The sequence below is a fragment of the Coptis chinensis genome, chromosome 5 (assembly GCF_015680905.1).
Source record: "Coptis chinensis isolate HL-2020 chromosome 5, ASM1568090v1, whole genome shotgun sequence".
In the NCBI taxonomy this organism is placed as follows: Eukaryota; Viridiplantae; Streptophyta; class Magnoliopsida; order Ranunculales; family Ranunculaceae; genus Coptis; species Coptis chinensis.
Genome location: NC_141460.1, coordinates 86,904,237 through 86,919,237, shown reverse-complemented (window position 1 = coordinate 86,919,237; position 15,001 = coordinate 86,904,237). Strand labels below are relative to the sequence as shown.

Here is a 15,001-nt window from a genome sequence, read left to right as displayed (position 1 = left end):
CAAGCTGCTATCTTTATTGCGAGTAATTACTTTGGTATTTAATGAGCATACTAAGCATGTGGATCGGAGGTTGATAATCACTTCATCGTGGACTTAGTTATGAGCAAAAGGATAGTTACTCCTTTCATGTGCTCGAGACCAACTTGTGGATGTACTCACTAAGCCGCCATTTGCGTGCTTCATTTCATTCTCTCTCAGTCAAGCTAGTTGGCTATTTGTGATCTCTATACTCCAGCTTAGGGGGTGGAGGAGGTTAGAGTTTTTGTAAGTCGCGTGATAGCTAGGTGGGACCCTCAAATGGGTGGTCAATTTTTTTAGGCTTTCTATATCTTATCTTATATATAAAGCGGATACCAGATTTCCCAATTACTTCCCGTATTCCCGGTTTTAACACAAAGTTTTTAATTGGAAGAGTACCGGAAAGTTAGACAGCCACTTATTTTTTGTTCTTCATTGAAAGGGTAAATTTGTCATTTAAAGTATTCCCATAACTATAAATGTCAACTTCTTCGGCAAACAGAGACAGATACACCGTTTCGGCGGGTTCGCAATTAAAAAAAAAAAGAAAACCGCTCGTCTTCTTCGTTCCTGGCCAATACCCATATTAACTTTCAAATCGAAACTACAAATTTGATAATTCCTAACTTGCTCTCCATCAGAACGATTTCTATTGAACCAATAGCCAATCATTTTAAAGGTTAGTATGCATTTTTCTCATTGTTTACTTTAAAATATTCCCATAACTATAAAGGTCAACTTCTTCGGCAAACAGAGACAAAGACACCGTTTCGGTGGGTTCACAATTAAAAAAAAGTTAACCGTTCGTTCGTCTTCTCCATTCCCAATTAAAACCCATATCATCCGGTGAGATTCTTACATTCTTCTTCTCTTCTATATGTGATTCATTCCATTAATCTAATTAGCTTTCCTTATTTATGTTTTTAATTAAATTTGATAGTTTTGAGGATACAATGTTTGGAAATGGAATTATTGGAATCCTTTGTGAGTCTCGAAACAAGTGGGAAAGAAGAGCTCCTCTCACCCCTTCACACTGTGCTCGCCTTCTACACGGAGGAAGGGGTAAAACTGGTGTCACACGCATAATCGTCCAGCCATCCACCAAGCGCATCCATCACGACTCTCTTTATCAGGATGTTGGCTGTCATTTATCACATGATCTATCAGGATGCGGTCTTATTTTGGGCATCAAACACCCAAAGGTGCATACTTCAATTCATTCATTTGCCCTTCTACTTACACTTTGATCAACAGATAGATCACTACGTAATTTTTTCTTTCATCTGGTTTAGTTAGAGATGATTCTGCCCGAGAGGGCTTACACTTTCTTCTCTCACACCCACAAGGCGCAGAAAGAAAGCATGCCTTTGCTAGATAAGGTACCTACCTAGCTCCTAGCTTATTCAAGAGTACATATGCTTGCATTCTTTTTTTTATGAAATTATGTAAAACCTGCAGATACTAGATGAAAGGGCGTCTTTGTATGACTATGAGCTTATTGTTGGAGACCATGGGAAGAGGTTGCTTGCATTTGGAAAATTTCTTTGGTAGAGCCGGGATTAATTGACTTCTTACATGGGTTAGGAAAAACGTAGGGCCCAAACCTTCTCATTTTCTTTCTTTTGTATGCCTGTATTATATATCACTCTCACCATACTTTTTCACCTAATATTGCATTCTTTTAAATCTTCATTTTTCTACTTTAAATACTCTGCCTCGGGTTAATGCTGTTAAGTAATTGATCAGTCTCACCAGATTCATTTGAAGCCACATAGGGGATTCCCTACCAGCTTTGTTGTTTGCATAGTTGAATGGACCCATGAATTAAGCATTCTCAAAGAACAATTTTCAAGGTTCATGAATCCATATATACTTCTAATATTAATAAAAACTCTTCTATTGATGTGTGGCGGAACGTACCGATATACATTACTATTAAAAGTATAGTCCACTCGGCAATCTATTGGTAGTCATTCAATAACCCTGTTTTCTTTGATGTTTACAGATTGTTGTGTTGTGTAACTTTTGTTTGTTAGAATGATAAGAGCGTGAATCCTTTCTACTATTAAATTTCAGGTTATCTAAGTCTTGGATATTCAACACCTTTCCTCTCACTGGGAGCATCTTATATGTATCCTTCTCTGGCTTCCGCGAAAGCTGCAGTGATTGCTGTTGCTGAAGATTGAGATAGCCACGCTTAGGATCTGCCATCCGGAATCTGTCCTTTAGTCCTTCTGATCCACAGGATCAGGAAATGGTATTGATATACTACTGAAATTTTGACTTCCATTCTTATAATTCTCTAGAACTCGATCATCCGCCCGGGGTTTGTCTTTTCTCTTCTTCTTCTTTGTATGTTTTCATATTTAGGCAACACATATTATTTTTAATTTCTATTGGAATTGAATTTAATACTCAAAATGTTTAGAATTTATTAATTGCACACCGGTTCTTCACGAAAGAGACGACATCAAGTGGTAAGTTAGTCCTTTTTAATTTTTTAAGTTCTTTATATATTACCATTTTCTTTAATATTACCATTTTTAATTAATCCTCCTTTTAAAATTTAGTGTTTGTTAACGTGATACAAAGATGGAAATGAATATAAACTTTGGATAGAATTCAATCATTCCGATGAGCTTTTCTGTTCAAGGTATTCTCAAGCCAATCTAAATATACATTTTTTCATTCATTTCCATTTTATTGTACAATAAATGTCTCCAGCTTGAATTTGTGTAATACTCAATCATCCTTAGTAATCTGCCTCATAGGTGCTTGACTAAAGCACATAACTAGATGCATTCCTTTCAAAAAGAGCAAGCAGCACCCTTTATGGTATTGAAATGTACGGGTAAGTCAATAGATATGCACGGGTAAGTCACTTCAAGGCTTAAGACGATTTTCGCCTGTGTAGCTTAAGGCTTTGCAAGTATTTTACAGTCGTAGTTATTGCACAACACTAATTCCCTGTCGAATGGCACATCTTTTACCTAAGTAAATCATTGAATTATACTCAAAAGAAATGCTACCCTGTTTTTGTTGATGCTTGGTAGTTCGTCTTACTAAACCGCATTTTCAGAGTGTTTAAACCCCATTTCTAACATTGTTAAGTAATTTTTCATTGAATTTCAATCTTATTGGTGGGTTAGCTCAAAATCATTGAATTATACTCAAAAGAAATGATGTCCTGTTTTTGTTGATGCTTGGTAGTTCGTCTTACTAAACCGCATTTTCAGAGTGTTTAAACCCCATTTCTAACATTGTTAAGTAATTTTTCATTGAATTTCAATCTTATTGGCGGGCTAGCTCAAAAGTAATTTTTCCTCTTCTGTTCCAATCATGTCTTTGCAATTTTTACGGAGTCTGATTTTTTTTTCCTACTATAGGGAGTAGTGCAACAGTAGACCGGTGACATCATTATGAAATTTCTATCAAAGAAGATGGCATCCATTTGCACTTGGTGAGTTTGTATAGTTCGACATTGTCATTGAAACTACAATCAATTTTGTGCAGTGAGCAAAGAAATTTATGTATATATTACAATGCTCAATACTACTAAAAGTGTTATTGGTTTTATGGATTGTGGTGGTGTACGGATTTTTTATATATTACATGCATTCATGATTGTATTCTATCATATGATCATTTTCCGCTATATTTCTTTGCATCCATTTTTTGTTTAAAACCATGACACAACTATCCTGTATACTGCGTGGTTATTTCTTCAGTTATTGATGCACAGCTATTTGGTGTGTTTTGTAGGAGCAGTTTCAAGGTCTTGATTGCTTTCTTGCAGGTAGGTTTCTTCATTCGTTGAATTGTATACTGTGTTCTGTAATGTGCTCAGGATGCTGCCTGGTAGAAGAATATAATTGAATTTTATTTATGACCTATAGATATATGTTGCAGAAAACTTTTACGCTATCAGTTGTGCTTGCTTGCTTGCAAATTTGATTTTTTTGTTTTTCCAGGAGAGATTTGAACTAGAAGAGGCGGTAATTTGAGGGTCCACAACCAAAATATCTATTGAATGAATTACCAAGTCCATGAAATTGCTAACGCAGAAGTGCCTCTTAAGAATATTTTTATGCATGTTTATTGGACCTAAGAGTGACGATGATGCCAGTAACATTGTTGAGCAATGTTCATCTCTTTTTATAGGTGATGATGTTAAGGAAAAGAAGCCTGATCCTTCAATTTATTTAACAGCTGCCAAGGTAATTAGCCCAATAGGTTTCTTAGCATATTTGCACTCTCTTCAATTCTTTTGAGATTGATTTGTGTTTCCATTGTAGAACCGTTTCCATTGTAGAACCGTATTTCACGTATGATAGGATTACTTCTGGACAAACCTTATTTGAACCGTTGAAATAATGCAATCGTATCGGTGGTATGTTATATTTGTAGTTCTATTTTATGCATTTCAGAGTTAAATATCCATGAAATTTGTTGTCATATGGAAAAACCTCACTCACTTGGAAAAAGAGAAAAACTTATTGAAAAGAATGAAATTTACAGGTGTGTTGCAGTCGACAGTGAAGCATTCAATCTGACTTACATTGGTAACTACTTTTAAGTCACAAAGCCAGCCTTGAAGAACATTTACAAAGCCCCCAATAATGTCGGGATTCGGTCCGAGGTCAAAGCCAATTTTTTTCCGGTAAAGTCATTGTTTCCCTTCAAATATATATATATTCGACTTTGTATCAATGATGTTACTGCTTTTTTGTTTTAGTTATAAATATTATGACACTACCGTTCCACGTCGATTTTGTTACAAAGATTACGGCCTAAGGACAAAGCCCAATAATAATTTCGCCATAAGTCCCAAACCGGGCTGACAAAATTTCGGCTTAAGGACACATTTTCAATTTTAATTTCGTCGTAAGTCCCGTGCAAATTTACATAGTTTTATTTTCACATGTAAATTTAAATTTGCATATTATTTTAGAAGAGTTATCAAGGACGTGGAGAAGTCTCTTCCTCCAAAAATTGAACGCATTCTTAGGGTTGAGATGTCACCTCTTCATAAACAGTTAGCACTCATTTCATCTTTAAAGAACAGTTGTAACTGTTGGTAATATGAGCTGACCTGGGTTTTTCTTTTTTACATTGTCATAGATATTACAAATGGATATTAGAACGTAACTTCCATGACTTGAACAAAGGAGTCTATGGTAATCAGGTTTGATTTTTTTGTTTTTATCAATACATTATTCTGCATGAAAGCAAGTCCAGTGACCCAGTTTTAGAGTCTCTTTATCTTGCTGCAATTTTAAATATTCTGTTCGAAAGCATTCACAGAGTGAAAAAGTCAATAAGAAATTCCTCCTCTGTGACACTAGAGCTTCGCCAAAGCTTTTAAACTACGAGACCATTCCTACTACTACTACCAATTGGACTTTGATATACATTTATACCTTTTGAATTTGTAGGTTTCACTCTTAAACATTGTGGTTGAGTTGAAGAAATGCTGCAATCATCCATTTCTATTCGAAAGTGCAGACCATGGCTATGGTGGAGACAAACACTAATGGAAATTAAAATTAAAGTGGACTTAGGGCGAAAATATTTGGGAAAATTGGGCTCTCTGCCCCCCAATTACTTGATTTTGTTAGTGACATTTATGTGCGTATGAAAATCTACATTTCTTCCTTTAAAGTACATTATGGGTAACTAAATGAGTTGTTATTCTCTGGGGCGTATTTTTTCTGGATTTTGTTTGCTCTAATTGTTAAATTTTCTTCATGTATAGAGAGTAGTGTCAAATGACTTTTAGTTCTCTCTACAGTCATCTCTATAGCTTTCTTGCATTTGTTTCACCATCTAATAGTTATTAGATTGTTTAGAGTAAAATTTAAAACTGAACCATCAGATGCTATTATATATTTATGATATTAGTGTTTTCGAAGACGTGAACCTATATCCATTTGTGGTTACTAGCACCACCATTGGTGTATCATTCTTCTCAAAATAATATTTTCTATTTTCGTGACACGTGCATCGCACGTGCCCATTTACTAGTATATTATAAACATACTATTTTCTTATATAAAAACAAAGTTTGAGGAGACGGAAATATAACTAATCCGGGGTCATTTTCACTCTCTCAACTTTCTTCTTAATTAACTATAATAAAATTTTACTATTACTATTAATCCTTCAACATACAATTTTTTTTTTCTTTTCAGAATAAGCAAATCCACCCTATCAATTCTTCGTACTACTGCAATCATAGTCACCAATTTCAAAATTTACTGGTCTAAAGCCCAAAGATCTTACTAAGAACATGTCCAAATGTGATGCATCTTTCTTGTTGAGTGCTACGAAAAGTTCCGTCAAAACTCTGTACTTTTGAAAGAGAAAGAGAATGGGCATATAAGAATATTGCCAGTGAACGAATAAATTTGCAATGCTGATGAGTTAGTGTGAAACGTAGAGCAGTCATGCTCCATACTTTGTGCGTAAGGGAATACAAGAATTATCACACAGTGACAGAATAACCATCCCAAATGCAGCACAGTACCGAATGAATAAAACAAGAGAATGGGAATATTTCCTTATGGAGGACTGAACTACATCAGGATTTCTCTTACCTCTCTTAAAACTACACAAAGGGGTTTGGTAAGCTTATACTGCTACATTTCACCAAATAAAATAAAATAAAATTATGTACTAGTATACTACAACTACAATAAGCACTCCATGGGAAAACTTGTACCTCACATATTTCGGCTGTCGAAGCTCAGCAAATTTTAAACGAGTCCTAAGTTAACTTAGCTTGTATTTAGAATTTTAGATACGAATAGCTCGACAAGTTTACCAGACCAGATTTTCTGGTTCTGCAATCAACCTCTTTATTTATGAAAAGAAGACATGCATTATTGCGAATCATTGCATTGCCATTCATTCATTCTAACCTGATGTGTCACGTGTTATAATGTGTTGGTAGCTAAGAATAAATCTCTACCACTCAGTGATATATAGAATGGTTAGAATCCAAGGGGTATTCAAGGCTTCCAAGTTACGGGCCAATAGAAACGGCATCTACTAGTCAGTCCAAGTCACATGTACTCGTTCCTAACTCCCTCCTATATATTTCCTAGTGTTGAACGTGTCACTATTAATTATTCTTTCGTTCTCTCTCATATTTCATAGTCTTCCTACCATTCTTGCCACTTGTCTGTTGTGAAAAATGGCAGAAACTATCAATGGTAATGGGAGTTGTGAGTCTAAACCAAGAATTATGATTACTAATGATGATGGTATTGATGCACCTGGTTTACGTACTTTGGTTCAGGTTCTTGCTTCTACTAATTGTTACGAGGTTCAAGTCTGTGCACCTGATTCGTAAGTCACGGTTACTTTTTTGTATTGTGTTTATTGTTTTGCACTTTTATAACAGGATGCATCTTAATTAGAATTCTGTTTCGAAGGTTTAATGTTTAAATTCACGTCAATGAAATTGAGTAATATTATAAACAAAATAATGTGTGGTGGTAATAACGTGGTAAAGCTCATTTTCGATGTATTTTTATTTTAGTAGACTGGCATGTAGACCATAGGTCATGTATAATTGTTGTATTATCTTGAGTTGTTGTCATTGTTATGGTTATTCTCATGTTACCATCTGTTTTCACCAGGGAAAAATCTGCTGTTAGTCATAGCATTACATGGCAAAATACCATTTCAGCCAATCGAGTTGAAATTGAAGGAGCAACAGCTTTCGCAGTTTCTGGTTTGTTGTTGTGTTCATTTTAATTTCCCGTCCTTCCATTTGCGATACTTGCTATTAGCATTTTGTTTTCTGCAGACGAGCTGTAATGAGCTCTTCTTGTTATATTTCCATCAAACACGTTAGGATCGACCATTCTTTCCCACAGGTACACCAGCAGACTGCACTGCTTTGGGAATCTCTAAAGCCATCTTTCCTGAAATTCCTGACCTGGTAGTTCTCAAAACTCATTTTCCTAGACGATGTTACCAACATTCTTTCATTCGGAAGATCGTGACTTGATTAAAAATGTTCAATTAGATAAAAATCATATTTTACGTTGTTAATATGTATTTTCTGTGTATGCTTGCAGGTACTCAGTGGCATCAACATGGGTACCAACTGCGGATACCACATGTTAGTAAACTGCCTATTCACTTCTTCATGGTTGTTCTTTTGTTTCTTACATTCTGATCAGTAAAGGAGATATATATTACTTGCCAATCAAAGTATATTACCATAGAATCTGATCCAGGAGACTAGTAATTAAGGGGAAAAACATAAACAGCAACATGGAACAACAATCCCACGTGTGTCTAAAATTTAATGACATCCCATCAATCCCATCCAAATCTGCCTATTCAACTTTTGGATATTACCATCTCCTTCAAAGTTGAAGTTCAATTCTCACCCAAAATCCCTCTTGGTCCTCTCCAACCAGATTCCCAAACAACACCAGGCTCCACAAACTGCCCCCCTCTGATGGGAACTTTGCAGAACTAGGAGGCTAAGAAGATCCTCACCGAACATCACTGATAGATACATAAAGGCCGAGCAAACGTGCAAATTGCCATCTTTGAACTATAGAGATGAAAAAAAAAAAAATCTAGTTAAAAAGAAGAATACCACAAGCTCACTTTTCTAAGAGGTAATCGCGAGTGACCAGATTGATGTTGAATCCATATTTCAACTTCTGAAACACATCATTCAAGGTGTTGGCTAGTAGCCGCATGATGTGTGGAAGAGGAAACAGAAACGGAAAGTTCTGTTAGTTTTATTGAAGAAATGTTGCAACAGCAACGCACTCCACAAATCGGCTACTAATATCTGTTTTCTTCTTTTTCATGCTAATGGCCTTTGTACAAATTTTGTGATACATGTTAGCTTTGAGTTAATATTGTATATTTTAAATAGTTTTATAAGCGCCCAGTCACTGGACATAGGTTTTTGTTACACTAGTGATGGCCTTCCTTCATTTTGGATTTGCAGTATTTACTCTGGTACAGTTGCGGGTGCTCGAGAGGCTTTCTTCAATGGTGTTCCTTCTTTGTCCATATCATATGATTGGTATGCCAAGATATTTTATTATTGAAGTACCTGCGCATGTTATGGAATTTGAATAGTGTTTCAGTCTGTGTCTATGTTAGTTTACTTGTACTTACAAGCACCCCAGGTTTCTTTCATTTGCTCTTGTGAACTGTTTGAACAATTCAGCTGGAGACTGGGAGAAGAACTTTACATTGTGCTGTTTTACTTGTTATTTTGCAACTGAGATTAAGAAATGCTGAAGTTAGGGTCAGCCTCTCAGATTATTGACTTTAAGGTTGTGTGTGTGTGTTCATGCGCACCTGACTTTCTGAATCTGTTAGTGTTGGGTTATGAACTTAGATAAAGGACCCAAGTTTTCAATTTTTATCTACTTCAGAATGAATCGATGAACTTTCTTCTATTCTGTCTCATGACTTACTCTAAGGTTAACTTTCAGGGTTGGAGGTAAGAGCAGTATCCATGACTTCAAACTCTGTGCCGAAGCATGCTTGCCTCTCATTAACGCAGTATTGACGGAGATCAAGAATAAAACTTATCCTCAAACATGTTTTCTAAATGTAGATATACCAACGAACATTGCGAATCATAAGGTAATTCTCAAAAATTCATGAGTTGTATATCTCCACGCCATATAATATTCAGCTAAATCAAGAAGTGGAAGTAATTATACTTCAAGATTCATAATCAGTTTTTATCAGGAGACTTACTGATCCTATTGTTATTTTTTTTTCCTCCTCGTGCACCATTAGGGATATAAGGTGACTAAACAGGGTACAAGTATGATAAAAATGGGGTGGAAACAGGCCACTTCTACTACAGAAGGATGGAAAATGCTATCAACAATGACTATGGAGATTGACTCCTCAACAGGCATAGAATCAAATGGAGCTTCAACTAAATCAGATGGGACTCTCTTATTCAAAAGAGTGGTAAAACTCTCCCTCAATCTTTATATTAATTGGTTTCAGTTTTTCCTTGATATGTTGTTCCATTTAGGCATTTACTGACACAGAATAATATTAGTTGTTAGTCAGTTAGTCACTCTGTGAATACTTTATGTCATTTTGCTCATCTGAGCTGCTTGATATATTGAATCATCTGAGTGATGTTTAAGCCTTTTTCCCTTTTATGATCAGTAATGTGCTTAGTCTAAGACTGCGAAGGAAGAATTGATTAAAAATACAAAAAGTACAAACAAGTATTTTCCTGAAGCATCTGGTTAAGGCTAGTACATTCTCCTGCTGTCCTGCAAGCTTGAAAACATTCAAAGATGGTATTGCCTTAGGTCACATATAGTATGTGTCTTTATTAGGAAAAACCAAATAGTCTTTGGACAAAATAGTATATATGTCTTTGCTTCTTCACTTTGTAAATATGTGGAACTAATTTTTTTTCCTACACAACCCTTTTACAATTCTGAGCTCTTTGTGTTTCATTTCTGAAGAGATTTTTCTTTAATAATTGGTGTGCCAGATAATTGTGGAAACTAAGGTTCTTATGCTCTGGTATATACCTAACTTTATTCAATGATATCAACCTCGTTATCTTGTATTTTTTATATACGATTAATGGATATGTAAGTTTCCATTTCCTATAGACAAATTTCAAATAGTTTTGAAACATCATGTGTTTTTCTTCCTTTTCAGGTAAAAGGGGCACAGATTGACAAGGACGACACAGACTACCGTGCTCTCCAAGAAGGATATGTATGTCCATTTTCCAATATTTGGCTATGAGGTTTTTCTTCATTTTGATCAAAGTGTGGCAGCTTATCATTGACAGTACTCATATGCTCTTTCAGATTACAGTCACTCCTCTGGGCGTTCTGTCTCGTGCAGAAGTAGAGTGTGACTCCTACTTCAAAGAGTGGCTTCCCAGTGTGGCATCGGCATTGTGATTTTGTGAGTTTCATCTTCAAATAACATTTAGCCAATTATGGAAGTTTTTGTCCCTTTCCTACTAGTCTGACAATAACTGTAGCAATAGTAGTTTCCTACTTGGGTCTCCCAAGGCCGTAATTTTGGTCTCTCATCACAATTAGACTAGTTTGCGATATCTTGTACATATAGACTATAAACTGCGCTATTCTCCGAAATCTTGGTTGCTATGTTATGTTCACTCCTTTTGGGTACTGCTGCTGGACTACTGAGGGTTGATGTAATTCTTTGTGGTGTGTTTCCACTATAGTGGCTATTCAAGGTTGGGGAGGATCTAGTGTCAGGTTTGAAGCTAGTAAGTGTGCGTTATGAGTGGTACTTTGAACTTTGAAGTGACCCTCCCTCGAAAAGAAAGTGCTAGAACTCCATCTACATGCCCACGATGCTTAACTTGAGGTACCACATTCAGTATATCTCAAGGCAGAGATCTTTTTCCCAAATTCCAAATCATCTTGGCATTATGGATGAGGAGGGAGGGGGGTCTTTCACCTTTTTTGATGTGGGAGTTTCCTTCAAACAATTTTCTGTGTAATACATTGCCATATTGCTGGCGTGTTATAGTGTGACGATGTTGGTACGAGTAGTGATACGATTGCCCTGGGTCAATAACATTGTCAGTTGTCAATGAGCTCGATCTAATCAGCAACTGCCACCAACAGTGACCATGGAATTATCATATGACTGAACATGAGAACACTTTTACTTCTCATTTGTGAGTCCTAAAAGACTTCATCAGATTGATCGATCGGTAACAGAGAAGTCGGTTGTTTATGAATATATTGTCGATTAGCTTAATTAAGTTTCATCTGTGTTTGCAGTTTCATTTTTTTTCTTTTCTCATATTTGCAGGATCTAGTTTTCAAGTTGATCTAGTCCATAGTGTTCTGAAATACCGCGACACATTCTTTCTATCTCCACAACCATTTCATTATTTTCCTGTCTTCCAATTGTCGGTGATAACACTATCTGGATGAGTTTAAGATTGTGGAAAGTCATGTAAGCTGTACTTCGTGGTTACTTGAGTACTTTCATTACTTACCATTTTTCATGACCATTGTCATTATAGAAGTCTTTTTCCTTTTTGGGAATTCCCTAATGGAACATTTTAGGACCTATTCATCCGAAAACTTGAATTTATGTGGTTCCAAACTTCCAATTCCTTATTTGAGTTACAAGACTGATAAAACCTGCCCTTGCAAGAAAAAACAAACCCCTCACTGAATGAGGATCATATCATTCTGGTGATGTATGACCTTGAGACCATTTCAATCAACACTTGCTACAGGCAGTGTTTGTTTAGTACGTTAGGGTAGTGTTTCGCAAGCAAAAATGCATCTCAACCTCTTTTACAATTAAGTAAATCAACTACCTCTACTGTCTCGACTTCTTGAGTTTCGATTACGTACCATTGCATATTACAGCAGAAAAATTCGGAAAAACAATTCTGACTGTTGAGAAACTATAACCAAACAAAAAACTATGTACCGATTTCCACCTTCCTTATATGAATGAGTCAGGAAGGCCATATATTAAATGATAAGAATCATGACACCTGATTGTTCAAGTCAAGTACAACAACGAATCAAAAGGTTCTGATTGGCAGTAAGCTGCATTCTGTGACATGATATTGTGGGTCTATATGTACTTGAGCATAAATTCTGTCGAATGCTGCATGTTTTTCATCCACGTTACATTGTGAGTTTGTGACTGAACCATTTGGCGACATTATATATGCCATATAGAAATATAATTAATGTATTTTTATAGCAGCAGCATGCCAGCATCACTGAGGTTGCTTAAGAACTGAAAGTGTTTAAAATTTTCTGTAAGACATCACAGTCATGTTGGGTGTCCCATCCACTCTCATCAAAATATGCATTGATTTAAGAAACCCCGAACAACCAAAATGTACAATGTCATCCACGACCACCAATAGTTATTCTTTCTGTAGAAACCAGAATGGATCATCAAGCTGAAAGGAAAGCTCTTTCACTATATTCAGCCAAACAGAACCTTTATACACTAGTCTCTAAGTTAACAAGAAAAAAAGGGTTCTACGGCTACATGTTTATAATTTTCAAATAAATACTTATGTACAAGATACAAAAACCATTAGCATTTGTCTCTGCAAGCAGTAGATTAAGATCCCTTATTGTTTAGATGTCAAGGGATGTGTGTTTGACTCCACCAAAATGGACCACAGTACGTGCACATCTTCGTAAGGGCAGGACTTGACATCTTCGTATAGGATATATATCCCTCTACCTGTGAAAACAAAAATCAAAATGCAATGAGAAAGACAAGAAAAATATAATCTAATGAGGAATTACAGTATTTCGATCTTTTGACTAGTAATAGAAGATAAGTAGAATGCAACTGAAGCAAGAGGGAAAAAAATGTAAAGAGTCGGATCGAGAAACATATTAGCCAGGGGAAAAAACAATGAACATATGGGTTACACAAGACTAAGGTGAAACTCAGAACTGAAAAACGAAGGAAAAGAAAAAGAAAATAAAGTGCAACATTGGGCATGAATGTGGGAATTACATATGCATTGAAGGGAGGAAAATTACTACTCGCTTGGTACAATTAATTATAGCTAGGGAGAAGTTAAAGAAAACATGCATATTTCAAATATTCAAACTATACTGTAAGCTAGGTAGATGGGAGTTAAAGAGACAATACTCTGTTTTTGTGTTGAGTGTAGACGAACCCAGAGCTTCTTCAATGGTGAAAAGAGGGATTGAAGCCACCCCATATCAAGAAATGGGTGTAGTTCATAGTGATTGGAAGAATGGAAGTAAATAGGGAGAAATTTTATGAGAGGAACAGAAGGTTTGCTTAGAGAGGGTGAAATCTACATCACTATTCCTAACACATTTTCATTCCCTTGCAGGCCAATCATTCTTACACATTCTGTTGGTGCAATGTCCTTGTCACACTTTTACCTTGCAAGTGAAGTGGCTAAATCTTCAGTCATTTACACTCTTCAGTTGCCTACTTACCTTCACCAACTTATATATCGAGCCACATATATTTTTTTTTTTTTTCATTGTTTGAATTGTTTTTTGTCTTTGAGTTAAATAAAAACACTAAGCTCAACCACTTATGACTATGGTTTACCCCTTTGTTGACCCGGTAACAAAAACAGGTCCCAAGAGTCTCTCAGAACTACTTATGTTGGACAACATTTTCGTTGGCGGGTAGAGTAACAAATGCAATTGGTGGGGAGTGTGGGACGATCCATAACTATAAGTACCCTCCGTTCTATACTACAGAGCACGTGTCCACAAAGGCGGGGCGCCTTCCCTCACTCGTCCCACAACATCGATCTTACCAACGACCCAACACCCGTGTCGTTCCCAGCAGTTACAATCATTCATTGAAATATATCAACTAGCGCAATCCTGGAGCTCAGTCAACTCAGCAATCAAGGAGTCATTTACTTTGTAACATCAAAGTAATGACAAATCATCAAGATAGCATACAAGGTGGATCTGCAATCCATAACGGTTCAAACACACAACTATAAGTAGAGAGAGATGAACTACGTAAGACTTGATTCAAGTTCACCCCGATGAACTTGATATGTAAGCAACTCTTATTCCGAGAAGAGTGTAGCCATTTCCTATCCAACAAATCATCAGGTCGTAGTCCCAAAATAACCAACATCTACATTGGCGTCGTCTGCCGGTTCGTTTCCTTAAGAAAAGAACAACCACTCTTTTCTCAAGCCCACGGGTCGGGCCGGCAAAAACCACAATGGAGCCCAACCTACAAGCATTGGCAGACCAGATGAAGACACTCCAAGAAGCCTTCATCACTTTGCAACAGGAAAACCAGACAATGCAAGAGAATGCCAACTCCAACACCAACAATGGCACCGCATAAGCCGGGGAGCACAACACTGTTGCAACCTTAGCCAACACAACCAATCAACGTTTAGAAGACTTCGCGCAAAAACTAGAGAAGTCAAGTGAAAGAGCCAGCGCGATCCAGATCG

General features: G+C 36.4%; 1 protein-coding gene, 1 long non-coding RNA gene and 1 pseudogene across 14 annotated transcripts; all 3 read left to right on the top strand.

Moving 5' to 3' along the window:
• Nucleotides 1-336: 336 nt before the first annotated feature.
• LOC147499700 (alpha-aminoadipic semialdehyde synthase pseudogene) lies at nucleotides 337-1,613 on the top strand (annotated as a pseudogene). Its single transcript, XR_015197028.1, has 5 exons — nucleotides 337-697; nucleotides 773-864; nucleotides 959-1,220; nucleotides 1,311-1,397; nucleotides 1,477-1,613. The product of XR_015197028.1 is annotated as an alpha-aminoadipic semialdehyde synthase pseudogene (transcript).
• Nucleotides 1,614-2,382: 769 nt separating this feature from the next.
• On the top strand, nucleotides 2,383-5,766 carry LOC147499699 (uncharacterized). Of its 11 annotated transcripts, none has more exons than XR_015196024.1 (10): nucleotides 2,383-2,495; nucleotides 2,589-2,671; nucleotides 2,775-2,869; nucleotides 3,405-3,478; nucleotides 3,781-3,814; nucleotides 4,180-4,235; nucleotides 4,314-4,408; nucleotides 4,537-4,678; nucleotides 5,140-5,203; nucleotides 5,454-5,766. It is a non-coding gene; the product is annotated as an uncharacterized LOC147499699 (long non-coding RNA). The 11 variants fall into 11 exon arrangements; XR_015196018.1 differs by having other exon boundaries at nucleotides 3,990-4,235; XR_015196025.1 differs by lacking the exon at nucleotides 2,775-2,869.
• Nucleotides 5,767-7,149: 1,383 nt separating this feature from the next.
• LOC147499698 (uncharacterized) lies at nucleotides 7,150-12,039 on the top strand. Of its 2 annotated transcripts, none has more exons than XM_086561490.1 (10): nucleotides 7,150-7,368; nucleotides 7,662-7,756; nucleotides 7,902-7,966; nucleotides 8,106-8,149; nucleotides 9,002-9,079; nucleotides 9,498-9,651; nucleotides 9,811-9,990; nucleotides 10,708-10,767; nucleotides 10,863-10,962; nucleotides 11,848-12,039. In XM_086561490.1, the coding sequence occupies exons 1-9, from the start codon at nucleotides 7,214-7,216 to the stop codon at nucleotides 10,956-10,958; spliced, it is 927 nt and encodes a 308-aa protein (XP_086417616.1). In that variant the 5' UTR covers nucleotides 7,150-7,213; the 3' UTR covers nucleotides 10,959-10,962; nucleotides 11,848-12,039. The 2 variants fall into 2 exon arrangements, with proteins under 2 accessions (XP_086417616.1, XP_086417617.1); XM_086561491.1 differs by lacking the exon at nucleotides 11,848-12,039 and adding an exon at nucleotides 11,249-11,383.
• Nucleotides 12,040-15,001: the final 2,962 nt, after the last annotated feature.